Genomic DNA, 22,843 nt, shown 5'->3' with positions numbered 1-22,843 from the left:
GCCTATAAATGACTACATTGCACTTATCCCAGGCAGATTCATTGCTTGTTTAGAGCACAGACTGCATAATCTGGAGTCACAAGGCCTCTTGGGCCAAATCCCTGCAACTTACAAGCTGTGGGAACTTGGGTGGGGTTGTGAGTTTCTCTCAGCTTCCACAAGATGGGGATAAGTATTGAGCCTAGCTTCAGAGGATCTCTGTGAGAGTTGAGATATGCTCAGTTACCCATTCATTGTAAAATACTGTACAAATTAGCATTATTAGCACCTATTACTACCATCTAATTTTTCACCGGGTTGTGAGGGCATCAAAAATATCTTTCCTATCTCAGTTTTCCAATGTCTCTAGGATAGTTCCCGACACAGTTTAGGCACCAATCAATGTGCTTCAAGTTGAACTGAGTTCACTCCAGTTGCTAGCATTCAGGAAGGACTTTCCCGAAAATTAGTGAAGGGAATGCACACCCCAATTTACAAACTGGGAATCTCATTCATTGCCTCTTAGCCCAGGATACTGTTTCTGGTTTACCACTCAAAACAAACATGCTTAAGAAGCAAAGAGATGGAAATTATTTGTCACAACATAGACCAGATGATGCTTGAACTTTTATCCAAAACACATATATTGGGAGCATATGGCCTCATGGAGTAATTGGCTGGCCACCAAACAATTTAGTCTATTATTCTTCGCAAGCAGGGCAATAGAGGGAAAACTGTGCTACACTGGACTCAAGTCCCACAGCCCTGGTTTCCTCACAGGGGGATCTCAATCAAGTCACTTCATCTCTTTTACTCTCAGCTCACTTATTTGCAAAATACAGTGATGACTATTTCTGCTGTAATGAGAATAAAATGACTGCATGTAAGGCACTGGGCTCACGTGTGGTCACTTGATAACACTTCAAAACCTGTTCTTTATCCTGATGCTCCTTCCCCCCGCAAGGGGATAATAATCATTATCTCACAAAACATAGTAAGGAAATGAGGGAGCTGTAGCACAGCGGCAGTGTCGTCAGTGGCGGAGGCATGGAGCTAACTTCTCTGCCTTTTCTGTAAAGCTAGGGTGGCAGTAGCATCTCCTTCACATGGTGCTGCGCGCCTACGGAACACATGTCAAATGCCTTGCAGAGTGCGCAGCTTAGATTCAGCTGTCAATAAATGGTGACGAATTGTTCTTATTTGTTCATTGCGAGATGACACAGAAGGGGAGATACTAGTGGCTAAAGCAGCAGTGAACGAGGAGGTAGGCTGCGTGAAAAGTCCGCCATCGGGTGACCAGCTCACCCCGGTTTGCCCAGTACCACCCAGAAACCCCCTCAGTCCTGGACAAACCAGGATGGTTGGTCATCCTAGGCCCATGATGCTGTACCAAGCATCCCTACCCGTGAGCAGCCTCTTCTGACCTCTGAGCCCATCTTCTGCCACTCTCCTCCCCAGGAGTCCTGGATGTGGAGTTCACTGAACACTCCAGGCTCATTCTGATCATAGGATGTTGGCTTCTGCTCTTCTGTTTGTCTGGAACTCTCTGTTTTCAGAGCTCCACAGCTTCTTAACCTTCCAGTCTCCATTCAGTGTCACCTCTTATAGTGAGTTGCATGGTATCCTTCCAAAAGATATGCTGAGGCTCTAAATCCTGTTACTTGTGAATGTAGCCTTATTTGGAAATAGGGTTTTTGCGGATGTAATCAAGTTAAGATGAGGTCATACTGGAGTAGGATGGCCCCTAAATTCAATACTTTTCATTCTTAAAAGAAGGCCATGTGAAGACACAGACACAGACATGAGAGAAGGCCATGTGATGAGGAGACAGAGACTGGACTGATGCAACAATTAGCCAGGAAATGCCAGGATTTCTGGCCACCACCTGAAGGTAGAAGAGAAGCCTGGAACAGATTGTCCACAGAAGCCCTCAAAAGCAATTGATCCTGCTGATCTTGGACTTCTCCTAAAGTAGCAGACATGGGCTTGTCCACTAGCGAGCTCCTAATTCAGAAGACGTGACCTTGCGCCCCTGGGCATGTCGACAGCACTGGGAAGGCCATGGCAGGGACATGTCCAGTGCAATCTTCCACAAACACAAAGTAGTAGTACAGTCTCCTATTTTAACTTTATTATGTACATGAATTTTGCTTCCAACACCATTTGGTATCATGTTTGTACTGATGTAAAAAATAATATGTTTTTTTTTCTCTAAACCTTCTAGATGAAGAACACTCCAGGAAGATGTCCTGTTGTCCTACTATGGTTCCAAATACTCCGGGAGACCCTGGCTGGATCAGCAAGTCTTAGAGCCTTCTATCATCTCAAAATCCTTCAGGTTTATCATTTGGCTTTAAATTCTTTTTTTTGTTTGTTTGTTTTTGTTTTTTGTTTTTTGAGACGGGGTTTCACTCTTGTTGCCCAGGCTGGAGTGCAATGGCGCGATCTCGGCTTACCACCACAATTTCCACCTCCCGGGTTCAAGTGATTCTCCTGCCTAAGCCTCCCGAGTAGCTGGGATTACAGGCATGCACCACCACACCCAGCTAATTTTTGTATTTTTAGTAGAGATGGGGTTTCTCCATGTTGGTCAGCTGGTCTCGAACTCCCGACCTCAGGTGATCCGCCCGCCTTGGCCTCCCAAAGTGCTGGGATTACAGGCGTGAGCCACCACGCCCGGCCTGGCTTTAAATTCTTTATTACAAACAGATCAGCCAGTTCAGGTAATGGCAGCAATATTCCTTTCTTTCTGACCAATTGTCTCACCTTAAGTGCCCTCGAGTTCCTCTCTCTGCTCTGAGAGGGTTGATGAGAATACATGACATGAAGTCTCCAAGTCCTGTCGTGACTCCAGGCCACGTGCCGCAAGTCAGAAAGATCCCAGTTTTTTCTTTCCTCTTTGTTCTTCTTTCTTTCCTGCTTCTTTTTGAAAAGCTCATAGGAAAAAGGGTCTAAAAGACATTTGTTCTATGTCTGTGGTTTTGTAAAAGGGCCATCTTGGAATGCAGCTTATTTTTAGTTAAGGAAATTCAGAGATCAATTAGTTATATGTTCGAAGGGTGAACTCCCCAGATTAGTCAAAGCAACAAGAAAGGGGATAATGGATAAAATATAAAACTGCCAAATTGAGAGAATCTCACTTGCCTCCACTAGGAAAGGACTTCCCAGGTGATCCACTGCAACCTCATTCAGCCTTTCTCCAAAGTAGTCTGGGCCTTTGAAACCCAAATCCTAGATCTGTACTTTATTAATTAAGAAAACAAATAACAACAATGACAACAATACCATTAGCATTCCTGAAGTGGGGCACTAAGTGCCTGGAACTACACTAAATACTGCACATACATAGTAGATCATTTTATTTATTTATTTATTTATTTATTTATTTATTTTTGAGACAGAGTTTTGCTCTTGTTGCCCAGACTGGAGTGCAATGGGCGATCTCAGCTCACTGCAACCTCCATCTCCTGGGTTCAAGTGGTTCTCCCACCTCAGCCTCCCGAGTAGCTGGGATTACAGGTATGTGCCACCATGCCCAGCTAGTTTTGCATTTTCAGTAGAGACAGGGTTTCTCCATGTTGGTCAGGCTGCTCTCAAACTTCTGACCTCAGGTGATCCACCCGCCTCGGCCTCCCAAAGTGCTGGGATTACAGGTGTAAGCCACTGCGCCTGGCCCATTTAATTTTCACATCACCCAACCAGGGAGGCCTTACTATTAAGCTGCCATGCCAGGTGGGAAAGAGGCCAAGACTGTGAGGTTAATGGTTGCTGCGGTGGTCCCTGATTTGTATCCCCTCCCTGGATCCACATCCTTGGGGAGTCAGTCCTCTCTGACATTCATTCTGCACCTGTCCATGGGACTTGCTTGGGCCAAAGGGACATCAAGGGACATCAGGAAATGTGCATGCAAAGTGCTTACACATTGGGACTTTCTCCTTTGGCTGCTACTGGCAGCCCACGAACTTTATGCGAGGCAACCCAGGCCCCCCTGGCCCAGGGTGGGAAGCCAAGAAATGAGCTGGCTCACTGACAGCCCCTGAGACCAGGCCACCTGCTAACACCCCAACACAGGCGTGAGACTATCCCAGGTTATCCAGTCACTGACCAACCTGAAGCCATCACAGACACATGAGAAGGCCCAACAAAGATTGGCAGAGCTGGCCCAGAGCAGAACAGCCCAGCCCACCCACAGAAGTGAAAGCACAGTAAAATGGTTATTATTTCAAGCCACTACATTTTGTTTTTTGTTTTGTTTCATTTTGTTTTGTTTTTAAGAGACAGGGTTTCGCTCTGTTGCCAAGGTTAAAATGCAGCGGTGCCATCATGGCTTAAGTTTTCGGGTTTTTCAATGCAGCAAACCTAACCTATACAGATAAATTAATGAAATTAATGGAAGCAAGTGAGAGCATTCAGGCAGTCTGACTCCCCAGTCTTCACCTTTAACTACTTTCCCGCTCCAGCTTTCTGAGCATTAGTGCCCGCATTTGTAAAATGAACATGAAAAAAACAGTCTTTCATTACAGGAGGAGATCAAAAAAGATGAAAAACATGAACACGGTTGGTCAATTACAAAACATTACATAGATACCAGCCATTATTCTTACGGATAAACTCTCAATAGCCATCTCCCTTCTACTTGAATAGAAGGCATCTATTAAAGTAGAATAGACTAATGAATAGACAGATGATCGAGGAGTCATTTCATCATGAGTTTGGACTATCAGAGAGTCCTAGATTATTCCCCTCCAGCAGGGCAACAAAGGGAAGTGAAACCTCCTCTTCCCAACCTTACTTCCAGGCCCCCACTCTCCTGCCCACCTCTCCCTGAGACATTTTTGTTGTTCATCTCACTCAGCTGAACAACCCAGTACCCTCAGCTGTTAAGACATCGACAAGGAAGGGAATTAGCCTTTAAGAAGCTCATGCTAGGTTCCAGGCAGTATATACATGTGTGTGTGTGTTGGTGTGTGTGTGTGTGTGTGTGTGTGTGTGTGTGTGTGTGTGTGTGTGTGAGAGAGAGAGAGAGAGAGAGAGTTTCCATTCAGCCTTATTATAGCCTTTCAAAGAAGGTATTATTACCTCCATTTTCCAAATGGGAAAACCAAGGCTCAGAGCCATTAAGTAACTTGTACAAATCAGAAATTGGCAGGCAGCAGAACTGAGATCCAAACTCAGAGATTTCTAATCCTAAGGCTTGCAATCTTTCCACAAATGCCTAAAAGTGACACTTTATGGATTTGCCTATTTAGAAAGAGAGCAGAGTTTGTCTGACAATATATCTTGTCTCCTACTCTCACTCCCATAGCCAGGATCTGTCCCCTTCTCCCTAGCTCCCCGCCCAGCCCAGTCCCTTCCCCTGAACAGGTGGCTCCTCTGATTCCACTCCTGGCTTCCCCTCACACTTCCTTATTGGAACAAACCAGTCCATGTCACATTCCTCTCAACCCTCCCTGCACACTTGGCACAGGCCCACAGTCCTCGCCGTGGCCTACAAGGTCTTGTGTGATCTGGCTCCAGCTCCTCTTTGGCCTCATCAGCACCCACGCATCTCCTTGCTCTTTCTCAGACATGCCATGCCTCCTTCCGCCTCTGGGACATCATACACTTCTCTCTGCTGGGAACAGTTCTCACACTTGGCTCCTCTGGTCTCCGCTCATATTTCCTCCTCTGAGCAGTCTTCCCTGATTGGCCTTTCTAAAACAGCCCTCACCACCCTCCTGCCCTGCTTTGTTTTCTTCCTAGGACCTGCTACTATCTACCTTATGTATCTGTCTGCCCACTAGAATGTAAGCTCCATTCTGTCCCTGTCCAGGGACAGGGTCTTGTTAATCATTGTGTCTCCATCCTACAGTGTGCCAGACCTTGCAGGTGCTCCACAAATGCTTGGTGAGTAAATGAAACAACGAATGAGTCAGAGGCCCAGAGAAGAAACACCATCCTCACAAAAGCCCCCTGAAAACCACAGATAACCTTGGAATATGAACGTTATGATGAAGGTGACCAAGCGGAAGGCATGACATGCTGAAGACCATCCAGGTCTTTGGGGGTAGACTGGGGACCCTGCCCAGCATTCCTCAATTAGGGGCTAGAGCATCATGAATGGGATGGTTCATCCCATAGGACTGTCCCACTTTATGCAGAGTTCCAGCATCCTTGGTCCCTGCCAACTCAATACCAGCAGAGAGCCCCAGTCATGTGACAGCCCCAAACACCTCTCACATTTGGGACACCCCCAAGGAGTATGTTACTGTTCCCTCCCCATCATGGTGAACTCTCACCTCCATCTATGCCCATGATGAAGCGTCCCAGGATGAGCATTTCAAAGGCTCCTGCCTGGAGTGAGCAGGCCATCAGCAATGCAGCAGAAATTGCAAACCCATTATTAGCCAGCAAAGTGTGCTTCCTGGAAAGAAAGGAGAGATCTGATGAAGACGTCTCACCATGAGGCGTGTCACTGAACTGTCCATCCCAGGAGCAGGAGCCAGGCCCTTCCGAAGGGTGAGCAGAGTAACACTCAAGCACAGTGTGGGGAGCACTGGCCTTGCCACCTCTGGCTGTGTGACCTTGAGCAAGGAACGTCATCCCCCTGGGTTCAGCTCTAGGGTCTACTAGGTCACTTCCAAAGGCACCATCAGCCTTGACACCTACAAATTCCCTGTGGTAGTATTTTATGGCATTAATTCTAGGACTATCATTTAACATTTCTGAAGTCAATGGTCATCTTATAATTCATGAGTCAGGGTCCAGGCAGGAAAATGGAAACCACTCGAGGTACTTTAGTGGAGATAATTTAACATACGGAATTGGTTAAGCAGATATTGGAGAACGGAGATGTCAAAAAGGAAGACCTCTAAAGAAGGGATGTTTCCCATGTGGTGCTGACACCTCAGGGGCCTGGAGGAGGGCCCCGAAGACCTCTGAGAGTGGGCACTGTCCACTGGACTCTTTCCTCTGAGGAGCAATATGATTCTGGTTCTGGAAATGGACAAAAGTTGGAAGCTGGAATCAATTGCCAATGTCATCACTGGGACTGGCAGGAAATTCAGAAAAACCTGAAAAAGCAAGTCTCTTCTCTCTCCTCTAGTGCCCCTACTGGCAAAGGACAAATGGGGGTGCAGCTCCCAGCCCTAGCATCAGAGAGAGAGCGAACCCAGAAGGGTAAGTGTGGAGCTGGGAGACAACAGCTTGACAAGCAGCATAGCGTTCTACAACTTTAGTTGGCTCCCTCCCTCCCTCCCTCCCTCTCTTCCTTATTTCCTTTCCTTTCCAGTGACTCATAAAATAACAATACTCTTTAGACCCAATGGCATCTTAGATTTGACGAACTACAGTACTAAGTGCATGACTGGACTAATCCTCTCAAAGAAGATCAGGGAAATTTCCATGGCAATAATTATTATTAACAGCTCTGTGTCAGGACTGCCATCACTGTTTTACAAACACATGCCTAAGACCTCATGGCTCAAATACCTGACTTGTTTGGAAGTCTGGGGACCTGGATTCCTGCACCAGCTCTATCCTTCAGGAGCTAGGAGACTTTGAACTTCATTGCTCTGTGTTTTCTTTTCCTCACTTTTGCAAAATGATCCTAAAAGCCCACATTTATTGAATTCTTGCTATAGGATAGACCCTGTTTTAAGTACTTTCCATGAGTAGTTCATTTAATCCTTAAAATGACCCAAAGAGATAGGTACTCTTATAATCTTTATTTTATAAACAAGTTAACTAGGTTGCTGGCAAGCTAGAAACTTGCTTTATTTTTAATTTTTATTTTTGAGACAGAGTCTCGCTCTACCGCCCAGGCTGGAGTGCATTGGCACAATCTCTGCTCACTGCAGCTTCCACTTCCCGGGTTCAAGCGATTCTCCTGCCTCAGCTTCCCGAGTAGCTGGGATTATAGGTATGCACCACCATACCCAGCTAATTTTTGTATTTTTAGTAGAGACAGGGTTTCACCATGTTGGCCAAGATGGTCTCAAACTTCTGATCTCAGGTGATCTGCCCACCTCAGCCTCCCAAAGTGCTGGGATTACAGGTGTGAGCCACCACGCCCGGCCTAGAAACTTGTTTTAGGTCATGTAGTCAGTGAGTCAAGGAGTTGGGGAAATAATAAGCCCTTTACAGCTTATTTTTTTCCTATAGACTCAATGAGTTAGCAGATATTAAATTGTTTTGTAAATTGTGGGAAGCTAGGAACTTGATAGGGGTCCTTTTAAAAATTACTTTTAGGAGTTAAATCTCTTGACTTGTAGTCCACAGCCCTATCCACTCTTTCTGATTTGTTTCAAACTTTCCACTAATTTTTATTCTCTTTCTAGATCTTCCTGGAGAATTCCATGGTCAATGACTTTTGTAGCTCAATGACGATAGTACAAAGCTTGTTCACTGTAGTAGCCCGTGGTTGAGACAACCCAAGTGTCCATGAATAAAGGACTATTTAAATAAATTATGATACATCATATGGTGGGACATGATGCAGACATTAAAACAGAGGCAGCTTTCCATATTCTGATATGGAAAGATCTCTAAGATATACCAAGTACAAAGAGTAAGGTACAGAACTTTTTGTAAAATATGCAACAATTTATGTAAAAAAGTATCTGTGTGTGTGCATCTCTGTGTGTCTCTGTGTGTGTAGATTAGACACAAACCTTGGAAAAGACATACAAAAAACGGGTAACACCAGTTGCCTCCAAGGAGGGGAGCAGAATGGCTGGAGAACAGAAATGGAAAGGAAACCCTTCACTTTATATTCAGTTGATCCCTTTGAAAGTTCAGCCACAGGAATGTATTAATTATTCAAAAAGAAATATAATTTTGCTTTTAAAGAATCCATTTAAATGGACCTCATGGTAGAAAATAGAAAGTCATTGACTTGGCAGACACTTAAAACCTCCATTCAAGATGCAGGTCCCTGATTCTGTGAGCAAGGTCACAAGCTCTGGGTGCAATCAAGATGAGCCTGAAGGTATTCGTTTCTGTTGGTGGAACCTCCACACACAGCAGCTACACACGACACTGCTCAGAGTTCCTGGCTCTCCCTGTGGGCCTCTAAGGAACCTCCAGTTTCCTTATGGAGAAAGTGGGGCAGTGGGTGAGAGGAGGGGTGGGAGATAAGGCTTTGGAGTGGGGAACCCGGGCTGAAAGCGTGTTCTCCAGCTCAGTCAGCAAACAGTGAGGGTCAGACACTGGTATTCTGCTGGGAAAGGGAGTCATTCCTGTTCTCACCTCATGGACTTTACAGTCTAATTAGGAACACAGGCATCAAATACATTGTCCCACAAAAGCTTATTAAAAAGCAATCCTGACTTGTAGAAGTAAAGGCATCGAGGCTACGGGCGTGTACACCTGGGACCTGTGCGTCTCCTGCTTGCTTGTTCTCTAGTATCTGCTCTGTTTCCAAGGGAACTGCTCTCCCTGAATCCCCTGCCTTCTGGCTTCATAGGAGGAATTCCTGGTAGGATTGGCCACTCTTGGTAGGGTTCTGGCTTCCTGGGGGCTGGGGTGTTGACCAAGGAGAGGCCTTCATGGAGGACTGGGACGGGGAAAAGCAAGCTGCCCCACTCCCACCCTCTGTGACCATCGCAGGTGCAGCTCCTCTGTGGCTCCAGCCTTCTCTTTGTGGTCCCTGCCCCCTGCCCCTCCACCACATGACCCTAGCTTTGGGCCCCAGAAATGCTGCCTCTCTCTTTGACCTTCCATCCAAGGGCAGAAGCATCCTGACTGCAAAACCTTTTTTTCTTTTTTAATTTCTCAGGACAAGCCAAAATATTCTCTCTGTAGCTCCCATCTATGGGCCTGTGGGTCTCGGTTCTACCAGTTGAGGCCTCACAGGGCAAATCTTCACTGGTGTAGGTTCTGGGGTAAGAAAAGTTTGTGATAAGACCGTCCAGATAGGTCAGGCAGGAGAGGAATGCAGTGGCCGGATTCTGAGGGTTCTTGGAGGTTGGGCAAAATGATGTGTTCATTAATCTGTAGACAGCGAGAATAAAGGGCTGGCGAGAAATCAGAACTCGACCCCCTAATCCCGTACACCTTCTCCACTGCCCTGCGACAGGCAGATTGGACATTGGATACTCAGATAATATTACTGATGATCTTAAGAGTACTGTGAGCCCCTCTGGGGCACCCTCAAGCCTGACTGCTTACTAGATTCACTAAACTAAACACAAATATCTAGATTCTCGGACCCACCCCTTAAGACTTGTGCTCCCTAGGACAGACTCAGTGTGAGACCTCTGGAATAGTGCAAGAAAGCTGACAGCTGTTACAGAGGCTGTATCCTTTAATCTTAGACACCTGTATCTGTCAATGTTAATGATCAATTCACAGAGCGGGTGGCAAAGGCTGTTGTCAGCTGAGGACGATCTCCTCCAGCCACCCCAAACTCACCTGCCCACCTGCGCCTGGGTGAGCTCTCCCTGCTCTGATCCAGGGCGTGCCAGTCTCCTCCCGCATCAGATTTCACCTCCTCCTTCCCAGGCAGCCTCCACCCCAGTAAAGAATTCCTTCCAGCCAGATGAAGTGGCTCACACCTGCAATCCCAGCGCTTTGAGAGAGCAAGGTGAGAGGGTCGCTTGACCCAGGAGTTTGAGACCAGCCTGGGCAACATAGTGAGACCTTGTCTCTACAAAAAGAAAAAAAAAAAAAAGAAAAGAAAAAAAAAAGAAAAATTATCTGGATGTGGTGAAGCACCCCTGTAACCCCAGATACTTGGGAGGCTGAGGTGGGAGGATTGCTTGAGCCTGGGAGGTCAAGACTGCAGTGAGCCATGATTGGATCACTGCACTCCAGCCTAGGTGACAGAATGAGACCCTGTCTCAAAAGAAAAAAAAAAATTCTTCCCTCTCAACTCATTCACCCCTGCACAAACACATCTCAGTACACATCTCAGCACTGTCTCTCCTGGCCCTCATCCTCACAGCTACTGGCCCTTGCCTCTGTTCCTCTCCAAGTGAGACTCCTCGACAAACGTGGCCCCAGCTGTGTCCTGTCCTCACCCCCACGTGAATTAGTTGTTCCTACCACTCCATTGAGACTGCCTTTCTGAAGGCCATCAACATCTGCCTTGACAAATCCAGCGGCCAATTCTGCCTTTCCCTTGTACAGCCTCTCAGCAGCATGTGATATGTGGGCCACTCCCTCTCTGTTGAAACCTGGTCTTCTCTGGACATCTGCAGCCCCACTCTCCCCTGTTTTCCCCCTCCCAGCCTCTCCTTCTGTGTTTAGGCTGATTTGTCCTCACCCCTCAACCTTGGGTGTCCCAGAGCTCCAGCTCATCTCTCCAGTCACTTTTCCATCTATATGCCCTCCCTGGGTAGTTTCATCCAGTCGCTTTGTCTCAGATGATGACAATTCCCACCTATGTCCCTGACCTGGATGGACTCTCCTCTCAACTCCAGACTCACATATTTAACTGCCTCCTGGAATTCCCACTTGGAGGCCTAGGAGGTTTCTCAAAACAAGCACGTCCAAAACAGAACTCTTGGATCCCCACTACTAACCAGCCCCTGCAACGTGCACCAAACTCTTCTTTCCACAGCCCTCCCATCTGAGTAAATGAAGCCTCTGTCTTCTAAGTGGCCTAGGCCAAAAGTCTGGGAATAATATTTAAATCTTTTATTTTCTCAACAACCCATATCCAATCCATCACTGAGTGCTAGCTGCACTACTTCGAAAACAGATCCCAAATCAAACCACTTCTCCCATCTCCAGTCCCCCAGTGTGGCTGTGATCCAGCCACCATCAGCACATTCATTACCAGTCATACCACTCTTGCCAACTCCAAACTCATCAGCCTTTTCACTGCCCTCTGGGTGCACAAGGCTGGCTCCTGACTCATGGCCCTTGTCCCTGCCATCCATCCCCTCTTCTCGTGACATCACAGTCTTATCTCACCAGGGTTTTAGCTCACATGTCACCTCCTGACACTGTCTGATGGCTGCTACCAACTGCAGAGCCCCTTTCCCTCAATCCTGTCACTCCATCTTCTCTGTTGCTCCTGGACTGCAGGGGGCAAGTGTGAAAGCAGGGGGACCAGTTGGGGAGCTACCACAACAGCTTAGTCAACCACTGGTAACGATTTGGACCAGGCTGGGAGCAATGCGCGTAGTGATAAGTGGTCAGATCCTAGCATATTTTGAAGACTGAGTTGGTGGGATTTGCTGATGGACTGGATAGAGGTGGACAGGCATAGAGGAGCCAAGGATGCCTCCAAAGGCTTTGGTCTGAACCCTTGCTTTGGACATGATGGTGTATTTTGTGCTAATGTTAAAATTGCATGAAAGGTTGTGAGAATGTTAAAATTACATGAAAGTCTGACTTGAAACGTGCAAATGGGACTGCACACTCTCTGGGCTAGTTTATCATATTAATATATTCCTTCCCAAAATAACCCTCAGTCTGACAGCATTGCAGTGAGGATGGAAATGTGTGCAAATTCTTTGCAAAGCTGACTCACTGGGCTTCAGAGCAGGACTTTAATCATTGTTTCCATTTGTTTCCTGTGGATGGACAGCAACAGAAACAAGGGAGATCAATTCTGAAAGCAGAACTCCAGTGCCCCCAGAACTCCACCTGGGATGCCTGATTCGTTGTTTTTAGCTTCTCCAATGGTGTAGAATCTTCCCAATGAAACCCAGAAAGTCATCAGCTCTCAAGGGGAAAAAGAGACCAAATACAAGGAAGAACGGTAGGGTGATGAGGAGATTGGAGGGCATGTCCCTTGAGAAGTGTCAAAGGGGCTGGAGACATTTCGCCTGGACAAGAGAAGGCCAGAGAAAGCATGAGAGCCACCTTCCTCCATGCCATGCTTTAACTTGGTGCAGAGCACCAGGACGGATTAGGGGAAGACACAGGGAATTCTACTTCAGTTTGAATTTGGAAAGTGCTTTTCATTAAGCCCTAGTAGACCAGAGAACCTATGGAAATAATGGCTTTCTCCACAGACCCTTCCAATAAATCTTCAGCCTGACTGGGCCTATAAGCCAAGATCATGCCTTGTTTCCACATCCCTCACCCTCCTCGTGTCCATCCATTCCTGCGTACCCAGCTAGAATTCCTTGGCTCATCCCTTTAAACATTTATATGCCCATCCACCCCCTTTCATTACATATGCCTGGCAAAAACCCAGCTGCTTAAATCTCTGTCTACCGGGCATCTACAAAGCTCAGGTTGGCTGTAGAAAAACCTACGACTGTGTTGTCCTGTCTCACCTGAAATTCATGACCACCAACCTCAAGAAGCTTTAAGGCTCCCCTGAGTCTATATATTCCCAGTCCATCCAGCACCCTTCTCTCCTAGAGGACTATTTCATATGTCTTCTCTCTCTCTTCAAATCCCCTATTTATCATTCTCAGCTGATGACCATGCTTTCTTTTTCACTGAGAACACAGAGGCGATCCCAAGAGACCCTTCCCACATGCCCTCTGCTTGTATTTCTGCACCTGCATCTGTGCCCAGACACCTGCCTTCCCTTGTTTTCCAGCCCTGGTGCAAACCATGTCCTCTCTCACCTGGGCTATTGCAAAGTTCTCCCAACCAGGCTCTGAGATCCCCTGATAACAGCACACCCTTCCAAATGCAAGTCAGATAAGTTCTTTAAAAGTTCCAGTGACTTCCCATTTTGCTCAGAGGAAGAGTCTCAACCCTGGCCCGCAAAGTTCTCAGGATCTGACTCCAAATATCCCATGTAGCTTCCTATGATTATCTCTACACTGACCTCCACTCTCATCTTCAAAGAAGTGGAGCCTCTTTCTGCCCCTGGGCCTTTGCACCTGCTGCCTTCTCTGCTTGGAGAGCTATTTCCCAGGGTTGGGCATGGCTCACTCCCTTGCTTCCTTCAGTGCTCCCTGCACAAGTCAGCATTTTAGAGACCCTTTTGAACAAAGTGGTGAGCTCTTCACCCTCCCCAGCATCTTCTGACCTCTTTGGGCTGCTCTATTTTCTGCATTGGTACTTGTCACAGGCCGAATGGCACAGTCCACATGCTTGTCACTTGGCTGTGCTCCCTGCTTGGCTGCATGCTTCAGGAGGACAGGGACTTTGGCAGCTTTGCTCATGCCTGAGTGCTTGGCGTATAGAAAGCACTCAACAGATACGTGGTGAGTAAACAAATGGATGAGGGAACGGAAAGCGTGCAAGCATACAAGGATGCTCAGATGCAAGCAAGGATGGCCACACTGGGGAGTTGTGGGAGAAAAATTCAAGCATCGAGCATTCTCCACCCATCCTTCCATTTATCCAACCAACGTCTACTGCTTGCCTGCTGCACACAAGCTGCTGTGTTGGGAGCTAGGGGCCATAAATACACATGGTTCTTACGTCGAAGAGCTCCCTTATCAGGCAAGAGACAGGAACATAATGAGTACAACCCAAAATGCCAAGTGACATAACACAGGGAACCGAAAGTCCTGTGTGAGCTCAGAGAAGGCCAGTATTTGGTTCTGGTAGATGTGTGCTAGGCAGTGGGGGACAGGGGTGAAGATTTCTTATGATTTCTATCCCTGCTTTCCCGGCTCATGCATCTGTAATACCAAAGGGGTTGTGTCCATAATAAAACAAATCGGTGATGCAGGGACAGCTTGTACCATTGAAGCCTCATGTTTTGGATGTGTTGACGCTTTGTTTTACACTCTGGAACCCTGCCTTCCCGAAGTCTTCTGGTCTTATCTATCATGCCCAGGCTTTCTCCTTATGTCCCATCATGAACCCGTTTCCTTCTTCCAGAGTTCTTGCCATTCTCACTACGCTAGTCAAGTCTTCTAAGGCTGGGAGAAGCAGGGTTGAGGATCAGGTTTCCCAGCTGGCTGGTATCTACCTATCCCCTCAGGGATTTCCCCAGCTCAATGAATGCTGGCTTCTAAAGGCTCAGGGTTGACTCTTCTCCAGAAGATTGACATTGGCTCCGAAGGTGGATCCCCCTCTCCCAGGGCTTCCTGCAGCGAGTGACAGATGAGTGGTAGGGGCGGATGCAGCCCCCTTACTTCAAGTTGGGTGACTCTGTGTTGTGATTATATCCCAGAACTCCCCCAGATGAGGCTAAACTTGACCGGGGAGTGCAGCCTTGCCTGGCTCCTTCCCCTGTTGCTTTCTGCTTTCCTCACCTTAAAGATTACTCCTGAAGAGCCCTTCCTCCACAAGCCATGTGCACATCCCAACCCCTGTCTCAGGCTCTGCTTCTGGGCAATTGACTTTCTGAGACAATTACAGCCTGAAAGTCATGGACTGAACTGTGTTCCTGCCCCCTGGTTGAGAACCCTTGAACGCATGTAACCTCGCTCAGGCCAAGGAGATTCATGCCTGGGACTTTAATTACAATGATCGGAAGGAGAATTTCCACCAAACTGGGGCCACCTTGCACCTCCACAGGAGAGAATGCCTGACAATGAAGCCAACACAAAGCAAGCTAAATTTAGAGGTGGAGAAAGAGACAGATTTGGATGTTTTTAAGGCTCGCCTGTTAAAGCCCTAACCCCTAATGTGACTGCATTTGGGGACAGGGCCTTTAAAGAGGCAATTAAGCTAAAATGAGGTCATAAGGAAGCCACCCTAATGTGGGATGACTGGTGTCCTTATAAGAAGAGGAAGGGACACCAGGGATGCACACACACAGGGAGCACACAGCGAGAAAGCAGCCATCTGCAAGCCAAGGAGAGAGGCCTCGGGAGGAAAAGACTTGCCGACACTTTGATCTTGGCCTTCCAGCCTCCAGAACTGTGAGAAAATGAATGTTGTTGAAGCCACTCCATCTGTGTATTCTGACACAGCAGCCTGGGCTAACCAATGCAGGCTTGCCACATGCACTGCAGGCTCCTCCAGCAGGCACCTAGAGAGACACAGTTATTTTCTACTACTATAAAATAAAGATGCCTTTTAGAGGGTTGAAGTAGAAAAAGATGAGGGGAAAAATAGTTCTTGAGAATCTGCTGTTTCCCTGGAGTGATGTATGGGATGCCTGTTATTGGTGCTTGCCCAACCTCCATCTTTCCTCTGGGAGGAGTTCCTCGAATTTCCACCAAGAAACCTTCCTGCCTGTCTCCACCTAACCATGGCTTCAGGAAACAGAAGGAAGTGGATGGATGTAAGATATATTTTGAGAGTAGAATAGGCAGGACTTCCTGGGTGATTGGCTCCAGGTTTGAGAACAGAGGGTGCTGCAGAAAGTGAAAGAAGAACACAGAAGATTCCCAGGTTTCAGACGTAAGCAAATGGTCTGATGGAAGGAAATGAGGTGAGGAGGGGAGACACCCTCTGCTTGCGAGGTATTTATCTTCTTTCTGTTTTCTCTTTCTTTCTGGCTTCACAACTATCTTACTGATAGCATGGAGTGAGGATAGAATATATTATCAACAGCTACAGCTATTTATATTGATGATGAAGTTTCCAGACCTCAGTGCGCAAGATACTGATCTACATCATGCACTGACTCATTCAACAAACATGTGCTGAGTACTGGGCCCTGAGCTAGACACAGAGATGAACATACGGAACATAACCCTGGATCTCAAAGATCTTCCATCCACTGGAGCTGATAATGCATTGTGTCATTTAAGGATGCTCCTGGCTGCAAGTAACAGGAAACCTCAACTCAAAATAGCTGAACAATGAGGACACTTACAGAAATGCAAATTTACAGGAGTGGTGAGCTTCAAGGAAGGCCGATCTAGTGGCTCAGAATGGCCAAGAATCCAGGTGCCACCTGGTTGCTTCACTCTGCTTTCCATAGTTTTGACCTCATCCTAAGGCAGCATGCGCTCACAATTGTAGGATGGCTCCTGGTAGCAGTTTCGGCCACATGCTTTTCTATTCATGCATGGCTGGAGAAAGTAACGTCGACCTCTCATAGATCTCTTGGTGCTAAGAGGAACTTTCCCGGAAGCTTCTAACAAACTTCTCTTTATGTCCTACTGGGCATAGTTGGGGCACAGATCCCTTACTATACCAGTGTGGAATGGGACTCATCAGCCTGTACCTCTGCCCCTGAATTCCTTTCCTTTATCTCCTCCTCCCTACCTGAGTGAATGGGACCACCATTCTCCAGTTGCTCAGCCAGAAACCACGAAGTCATTCTTAACTCCTGCCCTTGATCCAATTTCCTCAACTAATCCACCCTCACTCATCCCTGACTGTTAGGGTTGAATTGTATCTAACCCTATACCTCCAGATTTATATACTAATGTCCTAACTCCCCATATCTCAGAATGGGTCCTTATTTGAAATAGGGTCACTGCAGGTATAATTAATGAAGATGAGGTCATATTGGAATAAGGCCCACCCTACTCCACTATGACTGGTGTCCTTTATAGAAAGAGGACACAAAGACAGACACTGGTACACAGTGAATTTTGTTCCCCTCCAAACTTCATATGCTGAAGTCCTAATCCCTAGTACCTCAGAATGTGACCTTATTTGGAGAGTCTTTACAAAGCAAATAACATTAAAATGAGGTCATTAGAGTGGGCCCTAATCCAACGTGACTGGTACCCTGATAAAAAGGGGAAATGTGGAGATAGGCACAGGAGGAAGATGATGTAAAGAGGCATGGGGAGAAGATGGCCATCTGTGAGCCAGAGAGAGGGGGCTGGCACTGAGCCTTTCTTCAAAGCCCTCAGAAGGAACCCACTCTGCCAACACCTTGATCTTGGACTTCTGGCCTCTAGAACTATGGAATAACACATTTCTGTTCTTTCAGTCGCTCAGTCCATGGTACTTTGTTACAGCAGCTCTAGAAAACTAATATATTGCCTGGCTTCAAAAAGGCTTCTCACCACTTCCACCATTCCACCACTCAACTGGTCCAAACTGCCATCCCCTCACTGGGGCTACCAGGACACTGATTCCTGAGCCCTCATTAGGGTGCTACCAGCAGCCTTCAGAATGACCACTGTGTTCTCTCTCAGTGGCTGGACATTTACCTGACATTGACCACTTAGTCAATGTCAAGGCTTTATGTCCTCTATTGGACATTTATCTGCCTTTTAGGCTCACCGGCATCAGAAGCCCTCTTCCCACCTGGAAGACTTTGCTGCCTTAGAATCCTGAGTGGGAAACAGAGGACACATCACTACAGAAGCTAAACATGCCAGACATTCGCTCTCCCAGCATCCCTTGCAGCTGGAAGTGGACATGTGACTAAGGCTCAGCCAATCAGATGCCAGAACTTTGACCAAGGTGCTAGTGGGGCTAAGACATGGGGCTGAGAAGGATTCTCCAGCAGCAGAGGGAGCTCTGGTGAGATTGGGTTTGGGGGCAGCAATGTCCTGTGCCAGCGGTGCAGTCAACAGCAGTGGTGGCTGCAGAGGAGCCCATAGGACCAGCTCTGGGAATGATTTAGGGTAGGATCTCCAGCTACAGAGCTTCCAAGCCAGGCTCTCCAGCCCTCCCACTGATCCTGTGGGCAACCTACTCTTCTCAACAACTTTTTCGGCTTTACTCAGATTAAGTTGATGTTGTTCCTTACAACTACAGAAATACAGAAACTCTAGCAAAGCACATAAATAATCTCACTTCACCCTCACGACAGCCCTAGTGGTAAAAGCCCTCATTTACAAACAAGGCGCCTGAGAGTTATATAACCTGCCTACAGTCACAGCTTATATGCGCTGGAGAGGCTTTTGTGCTGGAGCTGCCAAACTTCAGGGCACAAATGCAACTGCTCCACAAACTGAACTCTTGAACTCATGATTAAGATGTAAAAGTTAAGCAGATAAACCTAATGGTGCATTTATTGATTTAAGAGTAAATATTGGCTGGGCGCAGTGGCTCATACCTGTAATTCCAGCACTTTGGGAGGCCAAGGCGGGCAGATCACCTGAGGTTAGGAGTTTGAGACCAGCCTGGCCAACATGGTGAAACCCCATCTCTACTAAAAATACAAAAATTAGCTGCGTGTAGTGGCGCATGCCTGTAGTCCCAGCTACTCAGGAGGCTGAGGCTGGGGAATTACTTGAACCCTGGAGGCAGAGGTTGCAGGGAGCTGAGATTGCGCCACTGAACTCCAGCCTGGGTGACCGAGCGAGATTCCATCTAAAAAAAAAAAAAAAAAAGTAATTATCAACTATATCAACTAAGCCTTTGCTATGGACTGGATACTCTGTCAGACCCCAGTGAATACAGCAGCAACTACCCCCAAGGACTACAGAGTCTAACAGGAGAAACAGTGATGATTGCTAAGCGCAAGGATTAGAGGGGCCACAGCAAGACAGGGGGTAGAGGCTGCCCCAAGAACTACTGCAAGTACCTACAGAGTAAAGACCCTTCAGAGAAGCTGGCATACGTAATGAGTATCCAGGACTTCACAGACACCCCTCCTGCCACCTGATGAGCAGGAGACCTCCGCATGTGCAAGGTCATTCTTGCACGTGAACTTGGTCCCTATGGCACTCTTAGACTAATTCAAGCAATTGCAGCTGTCTTGCAAGGAGTCTGGCTAATACCCACCCTGGAAGGCCTCAGTAATGACTGGTTTCCTGGAATTAATGTAAGGAAACGAAAAGGATGCTGATCGGGAGGAAATTTTCTCTTTTCCTTTGTGTTGGCACTGCACTCAGGAGCCTGGTGGGAAAAGACAGGGTTTTCAGCTCACCCACTGCCAAGCATTGCTTTGGGAGTCTGCGCAAGTTTCTTACTGTGACGTCGGGAAATGGCCGACAGAAGCCTCTACAGACTCTGGAGGGGCTGGAAGCCTTGACACATAGCCTGGGTCCCCTGCAGGAACACTTTTCTCAAAAGTTCCCTGCAAGCTGTTTGTAAGCCAATGCTTGTCTTCCAGGTCTGAATTCAGCAATAGCCCAGGTGAAAGGCCTTGTTACCCCAAGGCTGAAGCCCGTGATGAAGTTTGCTCAGAGAATTCACTGCACAAACATTCCCCAAGCTTGAGATTTGTGAACCTCACATATGTGAACACATGACTGGTGATGCATGATACAGAATGGGTGCTTAAATAAGAATTTGTTTTGAGTTTTTGCTGTGTGGCAGTAACCATATAATAATAAAAGAGGTAACCCACACATCATAGTTACAATATGCAGTGTACTATTCTAAGAACTGGAGGCATACTGACTCACTTCCTGCCCTCCACAAGGGTACTATGAGGTGTCTGAGCCACAGAGCCACAAGCAGCCCTCCCAACCTCACACCACTGGCATGCCCCAGGGAGCCAGGATCCAGAGTCCATCTCTTAACCATTACTTTTTCCAGTTCTAAGTGTAGAAAATACAAAGATGATGATATCAATACCTGTTTTAGGGGAGAAGAGGAGACATGGAATGAAGATTGGCTGACTGCTAAGTACGTATCAGACATTTGGATATCTCATCTCATTCAAACCTTGTAGCCATCCTGAGAAGTTTCATTCACAACAGAGAACTCTGGAGTGGAGAAACACATCCCAAAGCCATGCCAAAGATGGTAGAACTGCAGGGCCTGCTAGACCGCACAGTGCTCTTCTCTTCCTGGACACACTGCCAGGCCACCTTACCGAGTCCCTTGCATCTAGGTGGGGCCATATGACTACTTCTCAAGCAAGGAGTGTGAGTATAAGGGACATGTGTCACCTCCACCAAGACATTTTGAGTCTGTTTGCCTGCTCCACGCTTGCTCCTGTCAGCTGGCCAGCCGCAGAGGAACCAGCAGAGGACTCCAAAGCCCTAGAGAATGGTGGAACCGCTTCACTTAAGGAATCGGGGTCCCTGAATGGCTTCATGGAACAGAGTGTTCCCGCTCATCTCCTTCAAATGAGGTGATATAAATGAAAACTTTCATTGTGTTAAGCCACTGAGATATAGGGGCTTGTTTATTATAGCAGCAAGTCTACCCTGCTGACGTAATCAACCCAACTACAGAGCCCATGCCATCACAATTGCACTGTGACCTGAGGCTTCAAGAAGGAGGAGAGGTTTAGGCCAAGTCATAAAGGCTTGGAGATATAAGCCTTTACCTAGAGCTTTCCTTTTATGTGTTGGGAGAACTTGCTCCTGTTTGGAGAAAACATTCTGCAATAAAAATTTGCTTTCAGACCACCGTGGTAGGTAATCTCTAGGCCTGCTTTGGGACATCTCACTCATTCGTATCTCACTTGGGATTCCTTGTATTACTTTTTCATTCAGCAAACAACCACGAGGCACACTCTTGTATCTTTCTGTCTGACTTCACAGGTCTGCATCCTCACTACCAGGGGCCCAGCTTCCCATCCTGTCTTCTAGATACAAATTATGCTGTTTCTTGCCTTCAAGGAGTTCAAGATCTAGTGGAGACAGTAGCCAAGTAAACATACAATTATAACATGGAGTAAAAATGCCATGATAGTAGGAAGCCAAGAAAGGCTGTGGAATCCAAGTCAAGCAAGCAAGAAGGGCAGATGGAGTGGGCTCAGGTGGAGGATGGCAGACAGAGTGAACAGAATTACTGAAGGTGCAGAAACTGGAGACCACAGGTTGCCACAGAGGAGCTGTAAAAGACACAGTGGGTTGGAAGGTGGCCCAGTAGAAGTTTGGAGGTTGCCTGTACCTGGCTTTGCCTGCCAGTCTCAGGAGTGTACACAAAATTCTGTGGGCACTGGGGAGCCATTGGAGGGTTTTAGCATGGAATTGACAGCTCTAATTTGTGGTTAAAAAGGTTCTTCATAGGTGCAGTGTGAAGGCCATTTCAGGAATTAGACTACAGGCTGCTAGGCCTGTTAGGAAGCTCCTGCAATTGATATAAGATGATGAGTCTGATCAAAATTGTTATGAGTTGATGCAGAAATATTGATGTTACAGCTAGTACTAACTACAGCCTAAACCGCAAACAATTGAATAAGAGGCTACATGGTTAAAACAAAGGAGGCTTAACACAGAGCCAAGAGTTCTGGCTTTAACACTTGCTTGCACCACTGAGTCTTTCTGTGATCTTGGGTGATCTTCAGCAATCTGTGTGCCTCTCTGGCAGTGCTGTCAATGTTAAGGGTCCTTGGAATTGGCTTTATTCCACTCTCAGCTCTGCCGCTTCTTTGCTGGGTGACCTTAAGTAAGTTACTTAACCTCTCTGTGCCTCAGGTTCCTCATCTGTTAAATTGTTGCCCTCCTTAAAGAGTTATTGTGAAGATTTAATGAGAGAATGAAGATACAGCACAGTGCTGGGCTGATATGAAGTACATAATAAAAACTGGAAGTTGGGGTGGTTAGTGATAGTGTTGTTGATATTATTATTTCTATATTTGTAAAATAAGGGGACTAGACTCATTTATTTGTCAGATTCAAGAATCCACGAATCATTTACCATTATCTCCCAGGCCAGGAACATGGAGGCCAAGCTTCTGGACATAAAATTGAACTCTGCAATTCCCAGCCAAGAAGACTGGCTTAGAACATCTCCAAATAATAAAAGAAACTGCCAGACAATGGGAGCAAATTATCTTGTAGCCTGTTTAACAATACTAATGTGTCTTACTGATTCACACAGAGCCTCTCATGAACTCCCTTGGAATTATTCTCAGGAGTGCTATAAAAATACACGGAAGTAGAACACTTGGTGGCCGGGCCAGAGTACACACACCATTGCGTAAGAGAGGAAGTCATGCCACAATGCCTTAGGGTTTTATAAAGACAGTCTGCACCACTGAACACACTGCCACAGGGAAGAACGCAGTCCAGAAGTCCTTTAAAAAGTGCCTGTTGCTGAACCAGGCCCTCTGAAGTTAGGGCCACACAAGAACAAAATTCCACAATCCCAGCAGTGCTACCTAATGTAGCCTGGCTCCCCGAGGTAAGGCCTCCTGTGTAAAAAGAGCTTGCACAGCAGGCCTGAGACTTCTCTTCCTAGAAAAACCTGCTGCAGGGTAAGCCCTGGGCTTGCATCTGGGAATCTAGATGTTGGAAGGGTTGCC

At 46.9% G+C, this 22,843-nt stretch overlaps 1 protein-coding gene across 1 annotated transcript in view; it reads right to left on the bottom strand.

Annotated features, from left to right (window-relative positions):
• LOC105465861 (solute carrier family 2 member 9) overlaps positions 1-22,843 on the bottom strand; it is a 199,430-nt gene that overhangs the window by 150,073 nt on the left and 26,514 nt on the right. Inside the window, 3 exon segments of the mRNA XM_071092692.1 lie at positions 6,258-6,382; positions 6,863-6,954; positions 18,928-19,005. Coding sequence (XP_070948793.1) covers positions 6,258-6,382; positions 6,863-6,954; positions 18,928-19,005 — 295 coding nt within the window.

Source organism: Macaca nemestrina, chromosome 3 (assembly GCF_043159975.1).
Source record: "Macaca nemestrina isolate mMacNem1 chromosome 3, mMacNem.hap1, whole genome shotgun sequence".
NCBI classification, from domain to species: Eukaryota; Metazoa; Chordata; class Mammalia; order Primates; family Cercopithecidae; genus Macaca; species Macaca nemestrina.
This window is presented reverse-complemented; position numbering and strand designations above follow the sequence as displayed.